Source organism: Ochotona princeps, chromosome 3 (assembly GCF_030435755.1).
Source record: "Ochotona princeps isolate mOchPri1 chromosome 3, mOchPri1.hap1, whole genome shotgun sequence".
Classification (NCBI taxonomy): Eukaryota; Metazoa; Chordata; class Mammalia; order Lagomorpha; family Ochotonidae; genus Ochotona; species Ochotona princeps.
The window spans coordinates 4,808,637-4,836,617 of record NC_080834.1 but is presented as its reverse complement, the minus strand read 5'-3'; the positions used below and the strand labels follow the sequence as shown (position 1 = coordinate 4,836,617).

The following is a 27,981-nucleotide window of genomic DNA, read 5'->3' as shown; positions in this document are numbered from 1 at the left end:
GAGCACAACACAGGGCACCTACAATTGGCTTTTTGAACTTAAACAATGCTGTCGTAACATGCTTTTATTATTATTGATGTGCAATTCACCAGAACCTGTTGGAAACCAAGGGAACACGCCTCAAGATCTGGCTTGTAGATTTGTCCAATGTGAAAGATATTTTCACAGAACGAGGCGTGTATAGACGGAGTCGCTGAGCAAACTGCACTCTGTTTGAAAAGAGACAGGGCTGCTTTAAGAGAGAAACAGGAAGTTGTAACTAGAAGCCATCCGAATGCTAAGCCAGGGCAGAAAGCTGCTAAGTAGCAACTAAAGTGGCAGTGTTTATTCTGAGACCCTCGGGCAGCCAGACTGTCTTGGCAAATCTTGATAAAATAGCCATTATCCAGGCTTCAATCTAAGGAATTCCCAGAAGACAGGAGCATGGAGAGGCACCCGAGGTTCTTGTCGGAGCAGGATGAGTATCAGTTTCAACATCAGGGAGCGGTGGAGCTGCTGGTCTTTAATTTTTTGCTCATCCTCACCATTCTGACAATCTGGCTATTTAAAAATCATCGGTTCCGCTTCTTGCATGAAACGGGAGGAGCGATGGTGTATGGTGAGTGCATAAATGGTGGGATTGATGTGAAACTTGTTGCTGGGGCGTAATTAGAGACTTGTGCTCAGATGGCAAAGTACCGAAACTGGGAGGAAATGTGCTGACTGAAATGTCATTAGCTTGATGAAAGGTGCTGCGGTATAACGCATGTAAATCCCTTTCCAGACGAGCTGCGGGAATTTGCCTTGTCACGGGAGCGAATGTCATAGTCATGTTCTGGGGCGGCAAGTCTGTTGACAGCTGCCGGCCCATTGTCAGGTGGGAGTGGAGCCCTGTGAGCTGTTTGTTTTCCTGCTGCTGTTGGGAGGGGATGGCTCTGCAGGCACAAAAGATGAGCCCTGTTTCACAGGCAGCGCCAAGGGAAGAGCATTAGAAAGTTCTGAAAAGGGTATCACTGCTCAGGCATGGAGGAAATCCTCTCATATGAGAGAATTTCCAGGAGAAAACTTGCAAAAACAAAGAAAGAAAAAGACACCATCCCTCTTAGGAATCTCATCCCAATCCTTTTTGAATATAAATAATGTTTTACTTTCTTATAATAAAAAGTCATCAATAAACAGTTTTCCTTACGTAGTATTTTTTTTTTTCTTAGCCCAATTTTAGATATTGTCATTTACAATTGGGAATTGTGCGATTGGCCGTGTAGTTCTTGTTTCTCTTTGATGTTTTTGGAAGCCAGAGCATGGAAAAGCATTCGTGGAGCATGGTAAACTCCCAAAGTGTTGCTCTTACCCTGTAGTTGGCCATGCCATCCCTTTCAGGAAGTTCAATAAAGTGTAACAGATTATCCAGTCTGTATTCTTATCTTTGGAATTAAAGTGCAAGACCTCAGTAGACTTGAAACTGGTATTATTGATTAAAATGGTTGGGGTCACCACTCTTCTATCAACCTGATCATGGATAGCAGCTGTGCATGCAAGGGAAACAGATAGGGTGTTGCTACAAACCAAGGAAAAGAACATGTTTATTATGTATGGGCTTCTCTCTCTTTGGAAATCCCAAAGTCCTTTTAAATGCTTTGCATTTGGGGAACAAGACCAATGCTCAAGTTGTATGCTGTAAACCAGTGCAATAGCCATGATCGAGGGCAGTGGAAATCCTGTGTCTCACTGGGACTCCCTGTAAGATACAAGCTCCGTGAAAAGCAGAAGTTTCAGGTAAAACAGTGCAATTTCGTCTCAGGAGGCGGAAGTGTTGATTCCTTCAGAACACAGAACTGAATTCCTTCGTACTGAGGATCTTAACGCTTACGAAACTGCGGGTAGGGGCAGGAGAGGCACAGTGAGGTAGAAGAGAAAGGACCACACAGAAGGGAAGTGATGCTTTCAGATTGCACGCCGTGGGCTCCAGTCCTTAGCCCAGCTCTGTCATCTGTGCATCGGGACTGTTCTACAGACTTGGTGAATAAATAATCAACGGTGTGTAGGATGTAATCTGAGCAGAAAGAAGCCGTATCATTCTTGGCATCATATGAAGAGCCCATATGTACTTTAGCAGAACAACACAATTAAGAGATTACCGACCTTTCTTGGAGGGAAAGATGCCTTCACAACCTAAGTTTGGTTGAACCATCTGACGCATTCCGTGGTGGAATGTTGTTTTGTCAACCTGATTAAATTGTGGTGGCCTAGTAAAATTCAGACACACTCTGCATTGACAACACAAAAAAGTAACTTTTACTTTTTGAACCTTAAATAGTGCATCTGGCATCTTCGAAGAATGCATTAAGCATTTTTTAAATTGCTGTTTGAAATCATAAGGTCTTAGAAGTCTTCTGCTCTTTTTGAAGTAGCCGTGCTTAGGGCAGGATACAGGGCAAGAGGGTGGTAAGAGTTCAGCTTACTTCGTCTGATTTCTGTCCTTTTTCCATGAATTGTTTTATGTGAAAGTTATTGAAAGCAGTTTCTGATCAGTGCAATGTAAAAGCATTGTAAGCATTATGCAGGTACCCGTTATTAGGAAAAGACACGTGACAGTGGTTTCTTTTTAATGTAGGATCATAGAGTAGATGCTTGTATTTAAGGAGATCCTAGAGGTCATTCTGTCTAGAGGTTACCTTCATCTTACAGAGGGAGAAACCAAGTCACAGGAAGTGAAGTGATGTCCCCAAAGAGAGTGCCACTCGGAGCAGGGTGCAGTCACTTGCATTGGTACAGCACGTCCCCATCAGAATAATATTCATTTTAAAGGGATTTTCAGTGAAAGTCTGAAAAGCATCCATACGGATGGAATTACAGCTTCTCATGTTTCTTCTTCAAGGAATGATGGTATATCAGAAATGTTTATTAAGGACTTTCTATCAAGGGTATAACACAGTGGCCTGAAAATGCAAGAGAAGAACTCTAATAAACATTTTTAACAGCAGGAGAGAAGAAGATGCCCAGTGAATTTATTATTCATCAGCTATAGACAAATGTGGAATTCATAAATGAGGAAGGAGCCCTAGGGAATCTACATCCAACATCCTCATTTTGCAGAAAAAAAAAAAAGAGATGAAGGTCTAGAGAAGTGAAGGTCATGTTGTCAGCTGTTGATCTGGGATTTAACTTCCCTCTCTTCAGTAGGAGGTGCTGAGATATTCAAAATGAGCACATCTTTTCCCTGGTCTTCCTGGAATGGCTGTGTGGCAGGATCCAGGTGCATCCTATTGCTGTTCATGCTTTCAAGTTGAATCAGAGAGATACTGGTCCCCAGGAGACCCCAAAGAGGGAAATTTCATGGTCAAACTCTACAAATCCTTCTATCCATCAATGAAAGGAATTCATGGTTTTTTGCAGGCGCTCTGCTGGGGGCCTGCTGGAAATCAATGGTGAAATAAAAAAATACCGCTAGATGGAAAGCTTAAACATCTAAAATTTCCTTGCGAGGAGTTGAACATTTTCTAGCAGGCAGTAACTCATTCATCACCATCCCACAGACGTGTGTACTTGTAGGGATCCGGCACCTCATGCAGCCGGCTCCTGATTTCTCCTGCTCTTGTCAATATTTGGTATAACGTGTCATTTGCTCCTGTCTGAAACCATCAGTATTTTCTACAGCATCAAATTTCCTGTAATCCCTTGGTCCAGTGTGTCATATGTTTTTGTGTCAAATAACCTTCCAGAGGTCCAACAGATGTCTATATGTTGTATCAGCATAACTGGAACCCAGCATCAAGGCATCAGGAGCTTAGAAAGTGGGCAGATTGAGTAAAGTGAGCAAGGAGTAAAAAAACAGAATGCTTCAACTGCTTTCTATACTGATTGGGAGCAATTTTCAACTTCTTAATCTGAACTGATCATCTGAATGGTTATGTAAGCCATTTGGCTTAATTGTCAACTGGAAATAAATGTGATTCTCCAAACACGAGTCACCCATTACAGGAAAATATTTATTTTTTCCTTTCATCAAGAGTCGAAACATGGTTTTTAAAATTAGTAACAGCATTATAATAATAACTTTTGCCTTAATAAGAACAGTAATGGACAATTATCTCTCATGACCGTCTGTGGTTCTCCTGATTTCAAAATTGAAGTATTAAAATCCATAACTGGTTTAAAACATAAGCCATCATCGCATTCATTTAAATTGAAGTAGAAGACTAAATGACTGTTAATGGTCAAAATATTGATTGACATAGCTGGTACACTCAGCACTATTCACTTAGGACCCTGTGTCCCCTGCTCAATGTTCACAAAAGAAAAATTGCACTCCTATAGCATTAAAAATTCCATTATATGTCACTGGGGGCTACCATTCATTTGCGTGTTGGAATCCGAACTTCGGGGAAGTGCAATTTCAGCCTCTTCGATTTATTCTACATTTGATTCTACAGTTTTCTGATAAAAGAGGAAGTCTCACACTTTGTGTAGGAATCTTGCTCACTGTGTGTCGTGAGCACAAAGGAATTAACAAGCCACAAAGACTGGATTTTCAATTCCTTAAACCATGCCATATGAAAGCATTCTCTAGTCCTTTTGAGAATATACTTAACATTTTAATGGAGCTAACTTAATTCACTCAACAAATTTTTCAAGTTTTAAAGGAAATACAGTTACACAACAAAACACCAAGGTTTGCAAAGTGAATTTGGCTGAAAAGCCTTCTGAGGACATTCATTTCATGCTGGTACTTCCTGGAAGCTCCTTGGGTAGCACAGGGTTGTTGAACGTGATGTGGCTTTTACCTGCTGGTCTGATTTGACCTTGCTCCAGTCTGGCTCGGCCTCCCTAATTGCTAGACCCACAGGAGATGCTTGCCACCAGGTCACCCTGTCTTTGTCCTTGCCTACAACGTCCTTCAGAGGACATTTCCTTATTTACTGTGGCATCCACAATGGAGAAAAAAAAACACTGAAATTCTCTTGGGGCTTTGACCTTTGTAATCCCCCTGACTTTTTCCTCAGAAGATGAGTGCATTATTTTGGGCAAGTGACTCTTTGGCCAGTTAGGAAACAGAAAGTTTCACAAAGCTTCTTTGCAGCTGCAAAAATTCTTGAAACTTTGTACCAGACCAGCTTCTACCATCAAGCATCTTTCAGCCTCACCAGGCCAATCCTGCATTCCCAGAACCAGCCAGCCAGTGATGGTTTGCAGTCTTTTTCTCTTAGTCGGGTGTTGTCTGATTCAGTGGTAGGATTCTCAGTAGATTCTGTTGAACTGTCGGAATGATGATGAGAATTAGTTATGCCATCCAGTGAAGGAGGGATGTGTGCGTAAGGGTGTGTGGAGGTTTTCTCATGAAGTCAGAGTAGCTTCTACAGGAAGGGTTGTTAGAGTTAGGGGCCCAATGTACCAAATTTCTCCATTTTTGGTGCAAAAGTTTGATTTTTCAGGTGCTTCACAGATCTGGCCATGTTTCCTATGTGGAGGTGAGTAGCAAGAAAGGATGAGAGAGTGAACCATGAAAATTTATTCTTCCCTGGAGGTTTCTAAAAGTTTATTTTTTTTTAAGTTTTATTTATTTGTAAGTCAGAGTTACACCGAGAGAAGAAACACAGAGGAATCTTCCAGCCACTGGTTCACTCCCAGATGATCATAGTGGTTAAGGCCAGTATTAATAAGCCAGGAGCCTGAAATTCCATTCTGGTCTCCCAGATGGGTGCAGGGACCCAAGCACTTGGGCCATCTTCTGCTGGATTGTCAGGTGTGTGAGCAGGTAAGCGGATTGGAAGTAGGGCAGCCGTGACTCAAATCAGGTTCTCTATGGGATGTCATTTTCACAGGCAACAGCTTAGCACACTGTGCCGCAATGTCATCCCTGAAAGTTGAATCTAATGAATCGATTTCTGTCTTCTAAATAAACAAAACCCTGAGTAGATTGACCCATGTGTTCTGCTGAGCTTCCTGGGCTTGTGAATTCCACAAGCTGTCAAGGAAGCCTTCACCCTGAGCTGCCAGGGCACCTCCACGCTGTCCCCTCGTGGGATGGGAGAAGCTGATGAACATGCCCATGAAGAATCTCATTATGTGGTTCAAGCTACTTTTGCAGATGTCATAGCTACTCTGACTTGATTTAAAGCTATATGGTTAGTGAAGCAATAGTGATCATGGATGCTCATTCATTAAACCTCCATTATACTAAAAATTTGCTATGAAAATATTGAACCCAAACAGTATGATTTGAATCATGCAGCTGTAAGTATCTTGCATGTATTAACTTATTTAATCTTTACAATGGCCATATTTTACATGAAGAAACCGAACCACCCGAAAACTAAGTAACTTGTCCAGGTTCATACTTCCCAGTTCCAGGCCTGGAACACAAACTTGGGTCTCATGTATTCCCATGATATCTGAAACCTGACTCTAGCTGTGTATGTGCGTGGGAAGCAGTACTGCAATATACATGGTATAGATGAAGAAACCCACATTTAAATAATAAAGTAACTTGCTAGTAACCAAAAGGACTGTATTTTAAATTCATGACTATAAAACCCATGTTCTCTCATCTATATTATCTTTAGCCCAAGAAGAGTTTCTGTTACTTAATAAATGTCTGCTTTGTGCCTGGTAATAAAGTTTCCTGAGGAAGTTGAAGACAAAACTTTAGATATTAATACATGCAAGGATTCTTCAAAAAGTTTGTGGAAAGTGGAAGTACAAGATAGGAACATATAGTGAAAACATTTTTGAAACCTCAGATATGAAGGGCCTCAAAAATGTTGTGGAAAATATGCATTTGAGAAAGATATGCATGGATTTCAACTCTAACTTCCATTTTTGGGGGAACTTCTTGAAATTCTTTATATAACTAAATGCATTCGCACTAATCCTCCAGGTAACAGGATCTTCATTCTACAGTGAAGGAAACAAAACTCAGGAGAGTTACAACTTGGCCAGAGCTCTACAGAATAATTGGCAAGAGAACCCTTTTAAAACTAGTGCTCTCAGATTGTGGGCTCAATTGTTCCGCCATGGAATCTGTTCTTGACATACACTTCTCATTACCCTCAGGGGCAGAGCATGACTGGCGGTAGGGAGAGCTAAGTCTCTTCTCTACCCTGAAGTCCAGAGCTGTGATCCTGTTCCTGGCAAAGAAAAGTACCCAGCATGCAAAATGGTGGGAATCGTATTGTGACATACCCGTAAGAGAGGATGACGAGTTTGATCTGGAAATACAGGTCCCAACGTCTGGGAAGGCAGTGTTGCAAGTTCGTGATCTTTCAGGTTTTAAATGCCTGTGGTTGTCAGAGTGGGTGTGGCATGCGCCATAAATAGTTTGAGAAGAAGCATTATGCAAAATAGGATTTCATCATGATAGTTTATTTGAATTTAGTTTTTAGAGGAGATTGAAGGTAAAATTCTGAATTCTATCTTGAGGCTGTCCAGTTCTGGGACCTGTGTGCGTGAGCCACAGACGATGTGGGTTCTGATGGCATTCGAGACTGAGGTGATCTTCATATGCACAGGGGTTATTGCTTTGTAAGTTTGTGCTGCTCACGGTGTGCTTCTTGGATTAACAACATCAACATCACCTGAAAGCCTGTCAGCAATGCAAATATGTCAGCCCAGCCCACACTTAGCCAATCAACAGCTCTGGGCTCAGTAGTAGATACTTCCTCAAGGCTTTCAGGTGGTTCTGATGCACCAAAATTTGAGGAGAAAAGTTGAGTGTGCAGTTCCTGGTTTCCATTCTGGTTTCTCATCATTTAACTCTCATTTACTGCTTGACATTCTTTTAGTCTGTGTAATATCACCACCTCTGGTCTGAGAAAAAAAAGTTTATTTTGTGTAAACATTGTAAGTAAGAAATCATTTGTTTAGTCAATATTCATATAGTGAGATCTCTCTATATTTTTTCTGTTGGGTTTTTAAGCTGGCTGCCGTAAGATGTTAACTATGTGTAAGCTGGTGACTGAGACAGTTTCTGAAGAGATGTTCTCTACAATTCTACATCAGAAAGGCCAGGGTCCAGTGAAGCGTGTGTTTCAATGTGCTTGTGTGTGGTGAAATGTTAGACACTCCACCATGATGGAGCATGGGATGGTTAGAACTTCGTGGCATTGTCATATAACTGTATCCTCTAGGAAGATAAGAGATGTTGGACAAGTCAGCCCTAGGGGGAACACTGGAAAACTTTATCTGCTGGAAGAGAATGGGATTCTGCTACTTAACAGGTAGCCTAGACCTGTTCTAACATCAGCATGGGACTCTTTCCTTCGTTAAAGCAAACAGATGGTAAGGCGGCACATAGCACTGAATTGTGTCCCTTTTAGCAACACCCACACCTCCCAGTAGTCCTCTGAATTTAGAGGCTTGGTGGGAAGGCAGAGAAAGAACAAAAGCCCTAAATAACCATAAGGCTTTGTGTGTTTTTGCTTTTAGCTTCATCCTTGACTAATCCCAGGATAGAAATAAACCGCTGAGAATGAAAATGTTAGCAAATGCATTTAGACATTTGACGTCAGATCTATGCCTTCTCTCTATGACAGTATTCTAGCAAAGACTTTTAAAAAATATTTACTTATTTTATTACTCCATGATACAGTTCCATAGACTCTGGGATTTCCCTTTTCCCCTCCCCAAACACCCCACTAATTTCTCCATGTCATTATAATACTACAGTCCTTCACAACCAGTCATAAATCCACCATCCTGCTATTTAAGTATATCCTGACATTGTTGGCATGGACAATGGCAGAGACACTGTGCAACAGATAAGGAACTGATATCCAGGATTTACAAAGAGCTTCAGAAACTCAGTGACAGCAAAACAAATAATCCTGTGAAGAAATGAGCAAAGGAAATGAACATTTTTCAAAAGAACAAATTCAAATGGTTAATAGACATATGAAAAAATGCTCAAACTCTCTAGTTATCCAGGAAATACAAATGAAAACCACATTGAGATTCCACCTAACACCAGTGAGGTTGACCTACATTCAGAACACCTACTTGTAGGAATGTAGGCTAGTATAGCCACTATGGAATTCAGTATGGAGAATGCTAAGGGAACTGAAAATTGACCTATTGTATGACTCAGCTATCTCACTGCTGGGAATATGACCAAAGGAAATGAAATCTGCATATGAGAAAGGGATTTGTAATCCCGTATTTACAGCAGCACAATCTACAACAGCAAAGACATGGGAGCAACCCCGATGCCCATACAAAGAGGAGCGGATAAAGAAATGGTGGTACATCTACTCTATGGAATACCACTCAGCCATTAAAAAGAATGAAATTCTAGCAGAGACTTTCTGTTAAGAAGGGAAAAGAACGGGTAATGTCACGTAATGAGTTGGCTTCCTTAGATTGTCCAATCCTTCTCTTCTTTATCTCCACATTTAAATCTTAAGTTCACATTTTTGGAATATCAAAGACTGAACTAATGACATCACATGTTATCTGCCTTTGGATGTCCGCAGTGTCCAAAGTCTTAACTCTGGGGATGGGTGTTTGATCCTGGTTAGGATGCATGAGCCCACCATCAATACGCAGGTCCAGATCTTTACTTTAGCTTTCTGCTGATGTAGACTAGAAGGCAGCAGACATGACTCAGAGAACTGGAGTCCTACCACTGGAATGGGGTTCTGAGACTCTGTCTCTTGACCAGTGTCTTAGCCTCTCTCTCTCTCTCTCTCTCTTCCTTTTAAATAAATGCAAATTAAAAGAAAACAACCGTAAGTCTGAATATTGGTGAAGAACTCTCTTCCTGGAGGTTTATTTTACTCCTTTCATTTAAAAATCGCTATGTTCGGAGGCTCTAAAAATCACTCCTTATGCAAATATATATGAAATCTGATGTTCATTTCCTCTCTGTGCTGCCATTGTTCCTTGGTTATCTTCTCCTTAAAATTAACGTCTCTACAGGCTGGTTCCTCTGCCTCCCAACAGCCACGCTTCCTCCACACACAGAGCTGCCTGCTTTCTTACCAGCTTCATGCCATCTGCCTCTCCCACGAAGCCCTCTGTACTCCTTTCCCACACTGGGCCATCCACGGAGCTACCCAAGGTGGCTGTCCTAAGCTGCTTGCGTTTCCTGGGGAGCACTACACTCCTTGATTTCCCTATATTCATCCCTAACAAGCCAGGCCCTCTTTACAGCCAGGTGAACTCTTAAGTGTCCTCAAGGTCCTCTGCTTTGTTGAGCTGTCCCAAGCGTGCTGGGAGGCATGGTTAGCTGGTCTTTCCTTTAGACTCTGTCCTTTAGGAATTTGTTCATTCACTTGTAAACAGAAAAATCAAAGTTGATTTCAAGTCCATAGAACTACATTGCCTGCAGAGGCCTTAGGAACACTGACCGGGGCAGATGTAAGCCCTAAGGACCTGTGTCATCTCCCATAACCAAAAGTCTAGAGAAGCAGAATCTTCAGGGCTGCTCGGTCCAGCAGCCTCATCGGCAAAAACCCAGTTTCTTCTCTGTTTTCTGCGTTTCTAGTCTTGGTATTCATTTCAATGTCGGACTGGCAGAGAGGTGAATGTGGAAGTTCCAGGAGTCCTGCCCTGGCTGGGTCACATTCCTGAACAAGTAAGAAAGCACACCTCTCTTGTGTCTCTTAGGATTTCAAAACTTTTCTGAGAAACCGCCTAGCAGGATTCCTTTATTCCCTAATGAATGGAACGGAGTGACAAGCCCATGCAGAGCCAATTACCAGCCAGGCGAGGAGAAACAGTCCTGGAGCTGAGGGTGAGGTCAGCTTACCTGAGCACGTGGTGGGTCGCACAGGGTGGGGAGGTTAGCTGAATACATCAGGGTATGGTTGGGATGCGTGCTTGACATCAGTAGCCTCTGATACCCTCAGCAGGTGGAGATATAATATCACATATATCATATACTTCAACGATATGCCTTTTTTGTTGTTAAGGAAAGGGTAATACCTCATTAATCCAAATTAATTTTGGCTGTCACTCCATGCAGTGCGAATGGACTACAAACCTCCTTTCTTCTATGTTCTTCCTGTATTCACTTCAGGACCCTAACTTCTTCCAACATCTTGTAACATTTAAGATGCGCACCCTGGTGACAACCTGGGCAGGTGCAGGTGCAGGTGCTTGCAGTGTGCGGTGTCGGGGTGGCCCCACTCCTGCAGGAGCAGAGGCTGAGGGCCCCTGGCTGGAGCCCAGCCCCGCAGGAAGGGCCACTGAATGCAGGAATACAACCACAGCCCTGAACAGAGCTGAAGAGATGCTAACGTGTCTGTTACGAAAACAATCCCATGATCCACTTCATTTGAGTTGTTTTTATTTTTTAATCTGTCCCCATCTGTAATCCTCTAAGAAAAGTCATCTTAGAAATATTTGTAGAGTAGTTCCAGGTGGGATGTGAAGAAACTTGGTTCTGGAGAGTGAACTTCATGGTAGGAGAGGTTTGGGAAACCCTTGCTGTGGCTTATTCTTGTTGGAAATTGGGGTCAGAGGGCTGGGTAGGTGGTAACACACTGGTAAGTTAGGATACTGTAATGTCTTCAGAGCAAGATCATATTTAATTCAAGTTTTGTAATTCTCAGAATTCCCAGACCAATCAATGCCTCGTATGTCTGCATCTAGAAAGCAAAATGAAGGCAGAGGAGAGAGAAGGGATGCAATGTGCTTGTCTCCAATGTAGACACTGAAGTAAGAACCAACCTCACAAAACAAAGCCCGTATTTCTGAACATTCCTTGGCTTGAGGTCTGCTGACGCTGTTTCCTCTTCCTCCTCGTCTCCCTCCTCTCTTCCCCCTCCCATGGCACCACAGTGGCAGTGGCGGATCACGCATCTGCTACATGACAGATACAAATTGCTGAGCGGGGACTGCAGTTCAGAGGACTTCTGTGCGATGCTCCTTGAACGTGATGATAACTGACTGCACAAGATCGGAGGGTACCACTGTTCTTGACTCAGGAAGCAGTGGTTTGTAGACCTAGAGAAAGTTGAACTTGAATTCTTCCTCGAGTGTCTGGCTTTTCTAAAGGAGACAAAATGACGACTAGCATTGAGTCTCAGACCTAAGCAGTGTCTGGGAGACAGCTGACACTGAAGCAACTATGCTATAAATCTTTACAAACCCAGTCCCTAGAGTGTGCGGTTCAAGTCATCGGGGCTGTAAGAGCTCAGGCACACAAATACTTCATGGTCACTGGCTCCATCAGAGCCCGGGTTCTCCCAGGTGGGATCTAAGAGAGACTTTGTAGGATGATGACTGCTTGATGGAAGTGCATTTTCCAAGCTCCCACGAGGGGCTCTAAGCTATTGGAGAGAGGTCAGGATTCACTAGAGGTCAGACCTACAATGCCACCATCTAAGGTGACTAGGTGTCCAGGAATCAAAGTTTCTGCCCCCAAAAGGCAATAGCAGCAGGTGGCAAGGGGGCAGGTCTCCAAGGGCCATGTGTCCCCGTGCTGGATGGGTTTTATACTGCCGGGCAGGCTGGATCCTTTTCCACTGTAGCAGGGGGAGTCCTGGTTTCAGGGTTCACCAGGGAGGGTAGTGTCCCTTAGCCATGGCAGGCTGTCTTCTCTTTCCCTCTATGTACAAAGAATGGCTGTTTTCTTTACACTGTCTCTAAAAACAACCACTTCCTGTCAGCTTTTTTTACTGGAAATCTCACTTGATCTGTCACCTGTCTGATACAAGATTGTGCTGGTGTGTGTTAACACGCAGTAGTCATGTCAGCGTATGGCTGACACACTGAGTAGATGCCTGGAAAAATCACTCTGAGGCTCTGCATGTCAGTGTCTGGCCTCTGACAAATGAGCTTCTTCCAGCTGCTTCTCTTGCAGCAGAGCTACCCTCCTGGGGGGCTCAGCTTGTTAACCAGGTGTGCTATGAGGCTGGGGGCACGGGGGAGGAAGATCCCACTGGCCCTGACAATCCGCCAAGATGCTGATTGCTGTCAACCTTTGTTTGGGGAAAAGTGGAGCCAGACTCTTCTGGCTAGTGCATTCGCGTGAATCCTTGAAGAAGCAGATGCTGGAAAGAAATTGGTTGTACAGCATATTTACTGGGAGAAACTCCCAGGAGAGGAAAATAGGAGGGGAGCCTGAGGACACCGGGCTCAAGCCTTATGCAGAGGGAATGAAGGAAGACCAGCTAGGAGAAGTTCAGGCCGTGGTACAGGTCTAAGCAAGGTTTGGCAAAGCTGATGGTCAGCCCGCTGAAGGGTTACCACCTCTCTGCCTTAGCACCCCTCCTTGGCCCAGCCCTTAGACAGGGACAGCCAGTGAGAAGCCTCAGTGTGAGTGTGGACCATTCCTCCAAGGCGATCCTTAAGGGGACACAAGTGTTTGGAAAGCCCGTTGTATGGCTGTTACTTCTGGCCACCTGTGGCTGCAGGTGGCTTCCTCCATTTCCGTCAGTTTACTTCTTTGTGAAGGCTGAGAGCAGAGCTGGGAGGAGAGTGAAACAGGGTTGTTCAGGCATGGACCTGGGGTGTGAATTTACCCACACTGAATATCAGGCACTCACTGTTAGGACAAAGACCTCCTTTCCGTGTTTGGGAGGTAATGATGGATGGTTCATGTCTATTTCATATTAGGTTATTGAAAGCGCTTTTGCCATAATAAGTGTCTCTCCACTTAGAGTTGTCAGTGATGCTTTATGGGTTATTTGAATGCAGGTCCCTTGCAGATAGCATCTTATTATTCTCTTCTTTGTGTTCCACTTGAGTAGCATCCCTGGCACCTGCTCAATCACTTTTGGGACATAAATCCTTTGTAGAGGCAGAGCGTTGAAAAAGTGATGTTCCCAGGCAATCCCTCTAAATGACTTGGAGTCAGGTTGGTCTGTCTTCTCTGTCATGGCTGCTTTTACTACGGCCATTCGACGTTGTGGCTGAAAGGCTGCCTGCTTTTCCACAGTGGCTCAAGCACTCATGGAAGGTGATGACCCTGTCACTGAGTTCCTCACAGAAGTTAGGGTACAATATGACCACAATATGAAAGAGTGGGTCCAACACTGAAGCAGGAATTAGGGAAGTACTCCGGAAAGAAATCTCACCTCTCTGTCATTCTCACCTCTAACTCTGCTTTTCCACCTTGTTACCCAAGAGGCAATTCTTGTAGGAAAATATGCTTGTTTTACCTTTCTGCTTAAAATGCTTCAATACTCCTATCTTGCCAAGAGACCACAGGTCAGGACTTTTTAGCATTGCCCTAGGGCCTCTTATGCATTGCTTGCTATTGACAGGCCTCTCGCTCTTCTCTGTCCATGTCTATCTTTATTTATTTCTTCTTACACCATTAGCAACTCCCCAGATGTGCCGGGTAAGTCTGTCTGTATTCATACAGTGTATTTATTGGGTTACCATTAGTGGTTCTTAGCACAAAAGTACCAATGCACTCATGGCTTTACTCCACAGAAACTATTTTTTTCACTCCCATAACAGTCCAGGGCAAGTATTCCTGGGGGGTAGATGACTTTCTTCCACCTGCTATCTTTTTTTGCAGCTCATTGGCCATGTTCAGCTTAATGGCCTTTGACCTCTTCCCATTCAGCGTGTAGATGGGGAAAGGAAAGGGGAGGAATGGCCCAGAGACGACAGGCAGCACTTTCCCACAGATTCCGAGAGTGGAAACCGACCAGATAGGAACAGCCAGGAAGCTGAGCCTGACTGAGCAGCCAGGTCCCGTGAACAGTTGAGGAACCCCTGCGTCCTTGGGAGTGTTCAGCTGCCTCTGTTTTTATGTGCTCCACCAACATGCACAGCTGAGTTTCAGCTCATTTCCTCGTTCAAGCTCATCTGGTCAAATTTTATGTGATCTTTTAATGTTTGAAGTTTTGCATAATTCAAAGGGCTTTGGAGTATCTCCTCTCTGTACTCAGATTACAAAGTGCTCGCCAGCTGTCAGGGCACGTGTCGTGTTGTATTGTAACTGTTTGCTCATGAGTCTTCACTTACACAAACTTGAGTTCGTGTGCAGCTGGAACTGTATTTGCAGTTTGAATCTATAAATCTCTGACATTTCCATGCTTTTAAAAAAAATGGGCTGTGGATTCTTTTTCCCAAGCACACCCATCAATCTGAATTTCACCTCTGAAACATCTTCCTTATTTGTTAATAAATCTACATTAGAAAATTTCAGTGGTCAGATTACCAGCAAGCAACCTTACAGACAGTTGATAAACTTAAAACTGTCAGGTTGAACTCCTCATGAAAAAAAATATTTTATCATTGGAATACATTTTTCTACTGGTAAGATGATAATGAGAGAATATTCTATCGCTCAAGAGGAAGTTTAAAATGAGGCAACTAGTTCATGTGGAGCTAGTGGCTCAGTGACACTGTTTGGGATCTGGGGCTGACTTTATCTCATACTTACCATCCTCTGAGCATGGGTTTGCTGTGTCCATGGCTACAAGATCCTGTCCCTGTTAGCACATAATAAAAAGACATCTTAACATTGCTCATGTCCCGAGGGATGGAGCAAGAACTGTTTTTCTCTCCATCCGTAGTGTTTTCTCTCAGTCTAAAGGAGCCAGATGAGTAGGTGCTGATTTGGGGACTGGAAATTGTCGGAGGGGATTTCAGTCTCTTGACTGGTGCAATTCTCCATGTCCATAACACAGCATGCCTTTTTGGAAACACTTGCAAAGACAGAAAAGGCAGGTCTCTCTCCTCTCCAAGATGTGTGAGTCCATGGGGCATGAAACCAATGGACATCTGTGCTGAGTACTCGGGGAATATCATCCAAGGGCAGTACTTTCAGAATGCATCCTATTGAATGGGTTTATGGAAAAGTCAGTAATGTTTTAACTAGGTAATGCTCCAACCTCTCTTCTGCTACACCTAAAGTTCTAACCCATACATAGTCAGCCCTCCATAACTGTGCAGATTCAATCAACCTCAAATCCAAAGATTTTTTTTTTTTACAATTTGCAACCATGGGACAGGCGTCATGGCACTGTGGATGAAGCCATCACCGGCACAGCAGTGTTCCATGATCAGAACACTGGTTCAAGTCTAAGCTGCCCTGCTTCCTTTCCAGCTGTTGGTTATTATGAGTAGGAAGGCAGGCAAGGAGGGTCCAAGTTCTTGTGCCCTTCAACGCACATGGAGTTCTAGACTCCTGGCTGCAGCATTGTCCTGTCTCAGCCATGGTGGGCACATGGAATGAACCAGGAAATGCAAGATTCCTTCTCCCTCTCTCTCCCCTTCCTTCTCTTAATCATTGCACCTTTCAAATAACATCAAATAATTATTTTTTTTAAATTACATCTCTTGTAAACCTGTACAAACTTTTTAGTCATAATTTCCAAGCACTATAATATGACAAGTATTTACACAGCATTTACATTATACTGAATAGAAGTAATCTAGAAGTGGGTTAAGGTATATGAGAAGATGTGAATTGGTTCTATCAAATATTCTATCATTTCATATGAACACCTGATGCATCTGAGGATGATGATTAGCTGTGGAGTTCAAGAACTAATTTGCCACAGAAACTCAGGGGCACATGCATTAATGAACATTTAAGATTGTATTCCTCCACTTACAACTGCTTCTTCTTTATTTTAGGCCTCATAATGGGATTAATTTTACGATATGCTACAGCACCAACTGACATCGAAAGTGGAACTGTGTATGACTGTGGAAAACTGACCTTCAGTCCTTCAACCCTGCTGGTTAATATCACGGAGAAAGTTTACGAATATAAATACAAAAGAGAGATCAGCCAGCACAACGTCAATCCCCACCAAGGCAATGCTATACTTGAAAAGGTGAGAATCCCATGTGATCAGAAGGGACTGTTTGCAATGTGAACAGTCACATTGCATATGAATATCTATAATGTAGTGCGTTCACATATATAAATATGTCCTTTCCAGTACCTTGCTATTGGGGCCACTTGGTTGATGAAGGGGCCCACACCTGGTATTATATTCATATGATAAGCTCTGTGGTGTGTTTTCCTAGAAGTTGGGAAAGACAGATTTAAAATGTAGCTGCTTCACATCCCATTATATTCAACAAAAACAAAACTACATTCGATAATTCCACGTTTCTTGATAGTTGATTCAGGCTTTCACAAGTGTATTTTCAGTGCCATTAGATATGTTCATGGCAGTGGGTGTGAGTGTATTACCAGTTGATGATTTGTTTCAAGTCTCCCTTGCAAGAAATGGAAAATGGAGAGGAATGAAGCTATTATCACTGGGATCGCTGACTTTTGCCTGCTTGGTTTTCAGAAATATACTGACACACATCCAGTCTCAAGAGATCTTGTCTCCATGCATTTAGTCGGTGATTCTTAGATAGGAAAGAAAAACTGAAATAAAACTAAATTGCTGTCACCCACTTGTGAACTGCTTCAGCGACTAGCAGAATTCCCCTCCGTTCTCAGGGCTCTGAGTCAGCCCGCAGCCGAGGTTGCCTGTGAAGCAGCTGCGTGCCCCGGATCAGCTGTGGGAACAGGTGTATTTCTGTGTAAGCATCCAGTGTGTACTACGAAGCACAATCTCATCTCAGACTCTTTGGGGTCAGAGCTGAGGACTTCCAGATGCTGCCAAAGGATGCTTTAGTACTTTTGTGCTTTAAGGACGTACTTTTCTTGTCAGAATTTTGTTCTTGTTTTGCTTTATTTTATTTCTCTCATTTGGAGAGGCCTGGGCCAAGAATGGCTATTCTGTTGCCGATTACGCCATATGTGTAATTTTAGTAATTTCTTCCACATTATCTTACACTAGCACATTTCTAGATAAACTTCCTCAGACCAGAAGTAAGGGCCGAGGAAAGTCAAGCTGATTACAATGTTAGTCTAAACCAGACTTATGCGGAAAAGTGAATTGAAGCACATACAATGCAAATTAAATATTATTTTTTGAAATGAATATTGAGGCCATTGTTGTGGATTATCCCTTCCACATGATTCTTTCTGTTCACTTAATTAGGTATGGTAAAATAAATCAATTTTAAGTAAGAATATTTTCTCATTTTCTTTTGGTTAGCACCTGGATGTAAGTTAATTATTTTTCTCTGTTTTCTTGCCCATTTTTCTTTGCATTTTGACAAGGCACTCTCCTAAAAAAGGCTGACAACTGAAGATGCTAGTGATTAGCCCTGTTGCTATGGAAATTTTATTCTCTAAGAGGATGGCCAATAATTGCCTGATTAGAACTTTAATTGTATTAGAGATATGTTGCTTCCTTAATCAACCATGATCAAGCCTTTGCTTTTAAAACTTACACCAAGTTATAGAGAAAATATCTAAGTGGCTAGGTCCCTGTTGATTTTATATATATATATATATATATATAAAATATATGTAATAAATATACAACATATAATACATAATATATAATATATAACATATAACATATAATATAAAATATAATATATCACGTTATTATATTATAATTATATCATGTATTTTATATTACATATTACTATACATTATTATTATTTTATATTTTTTATTATAAATAATACGTATTTATTAAAAATTCAAATACAGAAATAAAAGCACAATATCCCACCCAGTATACAGACAGCCACATAAATCCCCTTCTCTCTAATCCCATTCCCCAGAAGTTATCACTGTGAACAAGTTAAAGTATATCCTTTGAAACATTTTCCTTTGTATATACAGGTATATATAAACACACATAAATGCACTTTTGCCTTTTACAAAAATGAAATCATGTAAATGTACATATTAATCTTCAATTTCTATATTATATATGATATATTATATATAATATATTATTATATATCACATGATATATAATATATTATATATATCACGTATATTATATTATATTGTATTACATGTTATACCATATATTGTATTATATTATTATTATATTATATTATTATTATATATACTATATATTATATAATATATAGTATATCTTATACATAGTGTATAATATATAGCATATAACATGTAATTATAATATATATAATTATAATATATGATATATATGTATAATATTATATTATTATATTATATATTATTTTCAATGTGATTTATAGACAATTCTAAGAACATGATAGTCCCTTCCTCCCCCTCTTCCGTCCTCTGCCTTTCCCTTTCCTACTGTCTTTTTCTTAGTGTTTCAGATAATAGATTTTAAATTTTTGTGAAAGGCTTAGTCAATTTAAATTTATGTAGAAAGGCTTAATACTTCACTGAATAAGATTAACAAGTCAAAAGCAAAAAGACTTTTACATAATAATTGAAAATTGACCATTTTATTCATACACGCAGTAAACTTTAAGTATGCACAGAGCATTAAATCTAGAATAGCATTAGTTTAATGACTAGTTTAACCATTAGTTTGACAAGCATAGTTGTACAAATATAGTTTTGCATATAAATGTTTTAATTGACCCCCCCCAATGGCTGAGATATGTTGGGATAAACTTCTTAGTCATAGGACTCATTGAGTTACAATCAGCATTTGTTCTTCAAGCATCCAGGATTGTTCAGAGGTGAGGCAGCATCCAGAGCAAGTCATTCCCTGGTTGCTGGCAGTAGGGGTGGCTTCTGATGCACTCGATAGGTTAGATGACAGCAGGGGGAAAGGATCTTGTCTGTCAATGCCTGGAGAACATTTGCTGCATATTTGGTGGTTACTGTCAGTGCTGGGAGACCCTAGCTGGTATACTCCATATCCTGTCTGTCTTAGGGATAGTTCTCCATTGTCCACCACTATTCATATCAATCAGTCATGTTAGTTGCCAAGAGAGTCCAAAGTGGTGCCTATTCATTGGAAGACTTACACAGAGGTGACATGAAGTAATGATTTCTTTAAAAACACAAATAAAACAAAACACACCTTTGGAATTACGTGGATATGTCATCTTCTATAAGTTCCTTAGGCTTCCCATTCTCCAGGTGGGAATTGTTTGCATGTTGGAAGTAAAACCTATTTTATAAATTTGTGAGTTATGTTTTTTAAAAAAGATTTTAGTTTTTATTTGTTTAAAAGGTACAGTTACAGCGAGAAGGGAGTAGGGGAAGTGAGAGGAAGAGGGAGAGGAGAGAAAGAGAGAGAGTCTTCCATCCTTCCAAATGGCCAAAATAACCAAGTCTAGAAGAGACCAAAGCCAGGAGCCTGCAGCTTCTTCCAGGTCTCCTTTGCAGGAAGCTATATTAGAACTGGAGCAGCTAGAACTTGAATCAACGCCCATCAGGGATGCCAGAATCAAAGGCAAAAGGCAGAGGCTTATCTTGCTATGCTGAACCGCCTACCAAGGATTGTTTTAATATTCAAAGAGGATGATGTTGATTGAGTCCCTGGCTCATGTGGAGCATTTGTGCTGTGATAGCATCCCTGTAGCCTTTACTGCCCTGGCAACTGCTGATGCGCTAGTGATGCCATTACTAGTACCGGGTAATGTTTGAATACATAGTAGATGCCAAGAATTAGTGAAACGTGTGTTTGTTTTGGTAATTTATTTAACATAATTTTGGGGCGTTATATGGATCATGAGGACTAGAGAAGTTCACAGATTAGTTGTCACAAATGCGTGAACTTGTTAGGCAGGCTTCCTGGAGAAGGGGGCATTCAGAAAGGCCTTGAAGGGTGTGTGGGTATAATTTAGGTAGTCAGTAGTAATTGAGCTCAGAAAGATCAGGTATTAGGGTATGATGGACTGGAAGGTGAGACCATAATGTGTGCCAGTCCTATGTCCAGGGAGGAGGGCCTCATCCCGGGATCAGGGGAGGAGGGCTGCATCCTGGGATCAGGGAGGAGGGCCGGATCCCGGGATCAGGGGAGGGGGGCTGCATCCTGGGATCAGGGGAGGGCGGCTTCATCCAAGGCTTGGATCAATAGAACCTGCCAGATAGATACGTGTGAAGCCAACTTTCCAAGTGTCCAAGATTTCATACCTGACTGGAAGGTATGAGAATCACAGGACTCAGTGAGGGAGAGAAGATTTTGCATGTAGATGAGTGAAAATAACTTAGTTCTGCAAGTAGAGGCCTTAGATATGGGATTTTGGAAGATCACCAAGCTGGTTTAACAAATATATGCCTTAATAAGAATTTGAATGATATGGAGAGAGAGGGAGAAAGAGACAGAGAGAGAGAGAGAGAGAGAGAATGGCTTTCCATGTACTAATTTATTCCCTAAATGGCCACAATTACAATTGCCAGTGTTGGGCTGGGCTGGCGTCAGGTGCCAGGAGCTTTCGGATCATCCTCACGGGTGCTGGGTCCTGGGAACTTAGGCCAACTTCTATTGCTTTCCCAAGGGCATAAGGAGGGAGCTGGATCAGAAGTGGAGCAGAAAGGGACTCGAACTGGCATTCGAACTGGCGCACATATGGGATGTCAGTGTTGCAGGCTATGGCTTAACCAGCATTATTTCACAGTGCTGGAACCACCAAGCTTCTTTTAATGGACAATTCCCACTGACTCAAGTTCCACGTAGAGCTCAGGTGAACATTGTGGGGAGAGAGATGCTACTTTATATTTCTTACCCCTATCCCCTGCTACTGCAGGTCTACCAGCTACTTTTATTTTGTTCCTCAACACACTAGAACTTGCCTCAGGACCTCTGCATATGTCGTTCGTCTTGCCTAAAATGGTTTTATGTCTGTCATTTGAACATCAGGTTGCATCCCTTTAATCTTGGCTTGAAATACCATCTGTTAGGAGATGCTAGCCCCTTAAGTTTCTCACATATTGCTCTACTCTGTGTCTCACTACAGTTCATGGGCTATCTGAAATTATGTATGCATTCAGTGTATTTTTGCTTCCATTGTCAATTGCCCACTAGGCTGTAATATCACAAAGGTTGAGATCATGCCCCTTTGATTACCCAGTGTATCCCCAAAGCCTAGCGTGGTGCTTCATGCTTAGCAGTGGCTACGTGTACATTTAATGAACCAATGCATAGATGATTGAATGACTGAGAGCTTGGTGGAGCACGCACAGGTAGTAGGGTTCACACTGTGTTCAATCATCCTAGAGCTGGGAGAGTTGTAGTCTCCTGGATGCTGAAGACTTGGGGGATCTGAAATTGCTCTCTAATCCTAGCTGCATAGAAACAGCTAATACATTCATGTCCGGAGAAATTATATGGTGGTTCTGGGTGCTTCTTCTGGTGAGGGTCCAAGCATAATTTGGACCTATGCACTTAACCCTGGGTCCTGAGAGCTTGCTGCACCTGACGCTACCAGCCAGGCTCTCAAAGGTGCCCTGAGGACAAAGGAGAGGGCACCGGAGGCTGAACTTCCGGGCATTACGTAGACAGCTGTTGGGTGACCTCCGTGGGGACAGCACAGGGTGACGGGAGTTCAAAGGGAGAGAGATCCCACTCAGTGGAGGTACAGACACCCCACCTGAGCCTCGCTGTTTGTGCTACATATGAGAAGGTCTATATGGGAAACCCTTGTTTATGCAAATGACAGGATTGGGAAATGAGTTTTCTTGAGAAGAATGCATCTTAGAGGTTTGGGTGGAAGGCTTGGTTTCAGCATCTGGAGAGCCTGGACTGGATGGCTGGGCTGTGTTCTGGCCTAGTGGAAGGTCTCCTAACTGGCGTGGTAGGCCGTTGATGCACATGGCAAGGAGAATGGGGTTTGCTGGAGCTGTGGTTTCCTTCCACTGAGCAGCACTGCAAAGTGCTCAAGCTATCGGCATCCAGATAAGGCGGCGTGTACTGTGCTTCTGTGGCACATGTAAACAAATGAAAGTTCAGGAAATAGCATATGCCAAGTTGTTTTATTCACACTCAACACAGATTACAGTGTAGAAAAGACAAAAATATTTTTACTGACAGAGAGCTGAGTGTAGTACAACAGCATAGCTCAGGCTGCTGGCAGTGCATGGTGAACTTCAAGCAAATGTCTCCGCGGGTTAATAGACCGTGGTCTGCTCTGTGTCTGCCCAGTGTTTCCAGCATCACCTGGCAGGTCGTTCTGTGGCTATAGGACATTTGTAACACTTTCTCATTCTTATCTTAAATATTTATTGATTTTAAAGGCAGACATGCAGAAAGAGAGGGGAGGGAATGAGTGAGATCCTTGAGCCGGTTTGCTTCCCAGGTGGCCACAACAGGCTGGAGCAACAAGCTTCTGCTTGGTCTCCCACCAGGGTGCTCTACAGGTTCCCCAGCACTTGGGTCATCTGCTGCTGCTTTCTGAGCTACATTAACAGGGAACTGGGTGGGACACGAACCTGCACAAATGGCAGCATTACAAGTAGCAGCTTAACCCACTACACCACAGGGCTGCCTCCTGGCCCTCCCCTCCTCCCTTTTAAACACTCTCAGCTCTAGATCCTATTAGACAATGCTTTAGCGATGAATTGTTATGTAAGTAATGTTTAGGAATACAGAACACCTACTAAACATTTGCTAATTTCATATCAATACGAAGCTCAAAATTTGCTTGTTAAGAGTGCCCTTCAGTTATTTTTTTCAACACAAATGAAATAAAGTGAGTCCCACTAATTTCTTTTTTCTTTTAAAGATTTATTTATTTTCATTACAAAGTCAGATATACACAGAGGAGGAGAGACAGACAGGAAGACCTTCCATCTGATGTTTCACTCCCCAACTGAGCCGCAACGGGCCGGTACACGCCAATCCGATGCCGGGACCAGGAACCTCTTCCGGGTCTCCCACACGGGTGCAGGGTCCCAAAGCCTTGGGCCGTCCTCGACTGCTTTCCCAGGCCACAAGCAGGGAGCTGGATGGGAAGTGGAGCTGCCGGGAATAGAACCGGCGGCCATATGGGATCCCGGGGCGTGTTCAAGGCGAGGACCTTAGCTGCTAGGCCACGTCGCCGGGCCCGAGTCCCACTAATTTCAATTCTGAAATAAGATGTGGTCTCAAAGAGTTTACCAGTAAATAAGAGGAAAATACAACATCTGGATAAATGAATCTGTGACACCGTATCAAAGGAGTGGATTGGGCTGACAGTGGAGCTCTGCTGCCTGCAACACTGGAATCCTACATGGGTGCTCCACTTCCTATCCCGCTCCTCGGTAATGACTTGGGAAAGGCAGGAATGATGGGCCAAGTGCCTGGGCACTTGCCAGTCATATGGGAGTCCTGGAAGATGTTCCTGGCTCCTGGATTCAGTCTAGCCCAAACCTTTGTCATCGTGGCCTGGTAAGTACACCAAAGTATGGAAAATTGATCTCTCTCTCTCTTTCTCTCTCTCAAGAATCTTTCTCTCTTTCTCCCACTTTTCTCCTTTCTCTCCTTCACTCTAACTTTCAAATGGTAAACTTTAAGAAAAATGGACTGGGGCAAGTACCATGGACTTTGGCTAGAGTGAAAGATTTGAAAGCTGGACAGACAATTGCATCTGGTGGTAGTGCTGTGTGCGGTGTGGGTTATAGTTGGGGAGGCATTCCAGATGGAGGGAAAGAGATGACATAAAAGTGGGAAAGAAGATAAAATATTTTGAGGAAAGAATTTAATTTGTTGAAGTATAGGACAGGGAAACAGAGGAGCAGAAATGAAAGGCAGAACTTGATGTGGAAGGCCCTGATGTCAGCTGTGGTACTTAGTGGCAGAGTGCAATGTAGACAAACACAAAGGGACAGTAAGGCTGCTGTGTGCAGGGCAGGAGTGAAAGCAAGAAAACAGATGGAGCCTGAACTAGAATGACAGTCAAGGCACAGGTGCAAGATAAGTGAAGAAGAAAGGCTATCGAGGGTTTTGACCAGCTGGGCTTCTGGACTTAGAAGGGTGATGGGGCAGCAATAGGCAGTTAGAAGTTAGGAGGGGGAGCTGGTTTATAGGGGGACATCATAAGCATGTTTTTAAAACTAGTGTGTGAATGAATCAATCTAGCTCATCATTAATTTATTCATCATTGATTTAGCACATTGTGTGTTTACAATATTGAGCTGAAAGGGTCAGCAGGGCGTTTAGCTGGGACGGTCTTGCAGATCTAGCAAATTTTCAAAAAGTTGTCAGCACAGTTAAATTTATACTTCCTATCACTGATAAATCAGTTGACTATAATGTACAAGTCAAAGGAAACTGCCGAGTGTAAATTTTGCCAAGTCTTCACTTCCTGTGTAACAAGTGACACCACCACTTGGTGAGGGAAGTTATTCTGGAGTGCGCTCCACTGCTGAGCAATCAGTCCTGGCTGTTGTTTCAGTACATTTACGAGAGTGCAAACACGATACCACAGATCATATCATTATGTTGACAATGCTGTGTGGTTTCGTGATATTTTAAGGAATTGCTTATAGAAATAACTGATCATTTGACGTTTTATACTGAAGCATCTTTGTTTCTAAAGCATTATTGAAGTCTGTTTCCCAGCATTAAATATAGGAAATAAATTAAATTGTTTATTTTTTTTTTTTTTCACTTCCCAAACATCTTAGTAGTGAGCATCAGGATTTTTCATTTATTTTTCTTCGGGTGGTTCAGAGTTTTAATTCGCATCTATTTATTTGTAAACCGTTTCTACACTTTCCAGTCTTTTCCATTGCTGGATTGTTCTAGTTGTTGGGACCACAGTTATTTCAGTAACAGGAACAGCTTGGCCAGAGAGAGTCATTGGACCACAAGATGTATGTGGGGACTCTCGCCTTCATGGCTCCTGCCACATGGAGTGAATGATTCCTCCATCCTGCAGAGAAAAGGCCTTTGTGATTTATGCTTCTCTACAGGACAAGTCTGGACTCTTAACAGGATGCTCCTAGAGTTCAACTTGGCAGTCAATGGGATAAATCTATTTGGACAGATTCCACTGCTGTCATCCTAAACTTTGATCCAGAGAACTGTTGTCGATTTTCTTTTAAGAACTTAAAATTTCTTTGTTTTAACATTTTCCTTCCCCCTGGTTGAATTTTATCTTCAGAACACTCCTCTGTAATGACTTCAAAAATGGGTGAAGACTGAATATTCTGCTTAAAATGTATTTATATATTTTCACATCATTTGTAAGATAGAGACTGAGAGAGATTTCTATCTGCTGATTCACTCCCCAGATGCTCCCTACAGCATCCCGTAGAAACCAAAAGCCAGGAATTTAGTCTGGACCTTCCACATGGTTCCACTTGATTTTAATGTGGTCATTGAAAAATATGTGTTTTCCTTACTCCTTTGGTCATGTTAACAATATTTCTTTATTGAGCATTCCCTCAACTATCTTTCCTGAAACCTCAAATACAATCAGGCATTGATTAATGATGAAGACATGTTCTCAGGAATGTGTTGTTAAGTGGTTTCATCATGCTGGCATTGTTGAGTATACTTGCACCCACCTAGAAAGTCTATCCTGTTACACCTAGACTACACATTTAAACCCCACAGTATATACCTTCATGGATATGGTCTTTTGTTGACTGACATCCCATTGTATAGCCTGTGACTGCGCTATGTCCTGAGACAGTGCTGGCATGGGCATGGGCTCTTGAGCTGACACTGAGGTATTCTTCATGGCTGATGCTCTTTGTGGAAACACTTGTCTGTTTTCTAAATGAGCCCACACCCCCGACCACACTATCCAATTGTTGTCTAATGCCATATTGCATAACTCTTCTTATCATTCCTCTTTCACCAGCTTAGTTAAATTCTGATAATTTCATCTGTGATGTATTGATTTTATTGTACAACTATCCACTATCTTAGTTGAGTTCTGATCATTTCTTCTATGATGAGTTGATTAATGCCTGTCACTAGAACCAAATCTATTTGGACGTATTCCTGGATGACTGGCCTAGACACCGTGAGGACTTGAGAAATGGGTCGATAATGTAACCAGGTGTGTGTCGTCTGCTTGTGCCTTGATGCTCTTCCTGCTGCTCTGCTGTGTTTTAATGAGTTGTTGTTTTATACCTATATCATGTATCACACACTTCCTTTAGAGGGAAAGTGGGTGGGTGAAACATGACAGCTATTTACTACTCAAAGGGCTGAATTGTTACAAATCACAGCCGCAGGTGATTGGGTAGGGATGAAAGATGGCGAACATTCAAGGCAGGGAGAGAGGAGAAGGAGGGAGGGAGGGAGGGGGCCAAAAGGAGAGGAAGAGAGAGAGAGAGGCTGAGTGAGTGCAGGGAGAGAAAACAGACAAGGAGCAGGAGGAAAAGATTACCCACCAGCCTTTCAGCCTAAGTAGATAAAACTTAAAATGGATCTTTCAATTTTCTTTTTCCCTTTGCTTTGTTTTTTTTTCTAAAATATTAAACTGAGGTGGCAGTGCACATTCACTATGGCTGTTCTCTGGTGCATAAAGTCCCATCTGGCTTCCTGGCCCATGTCAGTCCCAACATCACCGAGAAGCTCTTCATCAACAGCTTAAGGAAGCTTAGCCCAAGAAGTGTTCACACAGAGCCAGCACCCACCAGAGGGATCGGCCTAAGGAAGCTGGGCATTGTTTTTTGAAAGAGAGAGAAAGGGAGAGAGAGAGAGAGAGAGGCAGTTACCATTAACTGGTTGATTCCCCAAATGCCTGCTGCAGTTGAGTTGCCAGGCCAAACTGGAAGCCAAGGATTCAATGCAGGTCTCTCCATGGGTACGGGACCTTGACTTCTTGAACCATCACCTGCTGCCTCTCAGAGTCTACATGATTAGCAGGAGTTTGGAATCCGGAATCTGGAGGAGAGCAGGAACCCATACTCAGGTACTTCAGTGTGGGGTGTAGGTGTACCAAGGGGGTAAGTGTACCAAGGGGCGTTTCAGCTGTTATGCTAAACTCTTGCCCAAGGCTGGACATTGAACCGAGCTATCTGCTGTTGCCACTCAAGCTAGTCATGAGTTAGGGAGTCTCCTGGATACAGCTCTCAGACCCATTTCTGAGCACCAGGCTACTTGGGCACTGATTTACTAAGTTCTCTGCCCCGCAGTGTCCAGTGATCGCCAGGTTTCTTCTCATCCTAGCAGATCAGGTTTCCTAGGAAACAGCAGACCCTGAAATGAAGGTTGGTGAGCAGGATGCTTATGAAATGCCCTTGAGATGAACACTTAGGAGTGGAAGAGGACAGAAAGCCAAGAAGACAGAGGGCAGATCTCTTGGGGAACTCTGGTGCTAGCTTGGGCCTCAGAGTCA

At 42.6% G+C, this 27,981-nt stretch overlaps 1 protein-coding gene across 1 annotated transcript in view; it reads left to right on the top strand.

Moving 5' to 3' along the window:
* The first annotated feature begins 287 nt into the window (after positions 1-287).
* SLC9A9 (solute carrier family 9 member A9) overlaps positions 288-27,981 on the top strand; it is a 574,162-nt gene continuing 546,468 nt past the window's right edge. Inside the window, exons 1-2 of the mRNA XM_004597757.3 lie at positions 288-598; positions 16,519-16,721. Of these exons, the coding sequence (XP_004597814.2) occupies positions 424-598; positions 16,519-16,721 (378 nt within the window). The 5' untranslated portion in view covers positions 288-423. The remainder of the gene's footprint in view (positions 599-16,518; positions 16,722-27,981) is intronic.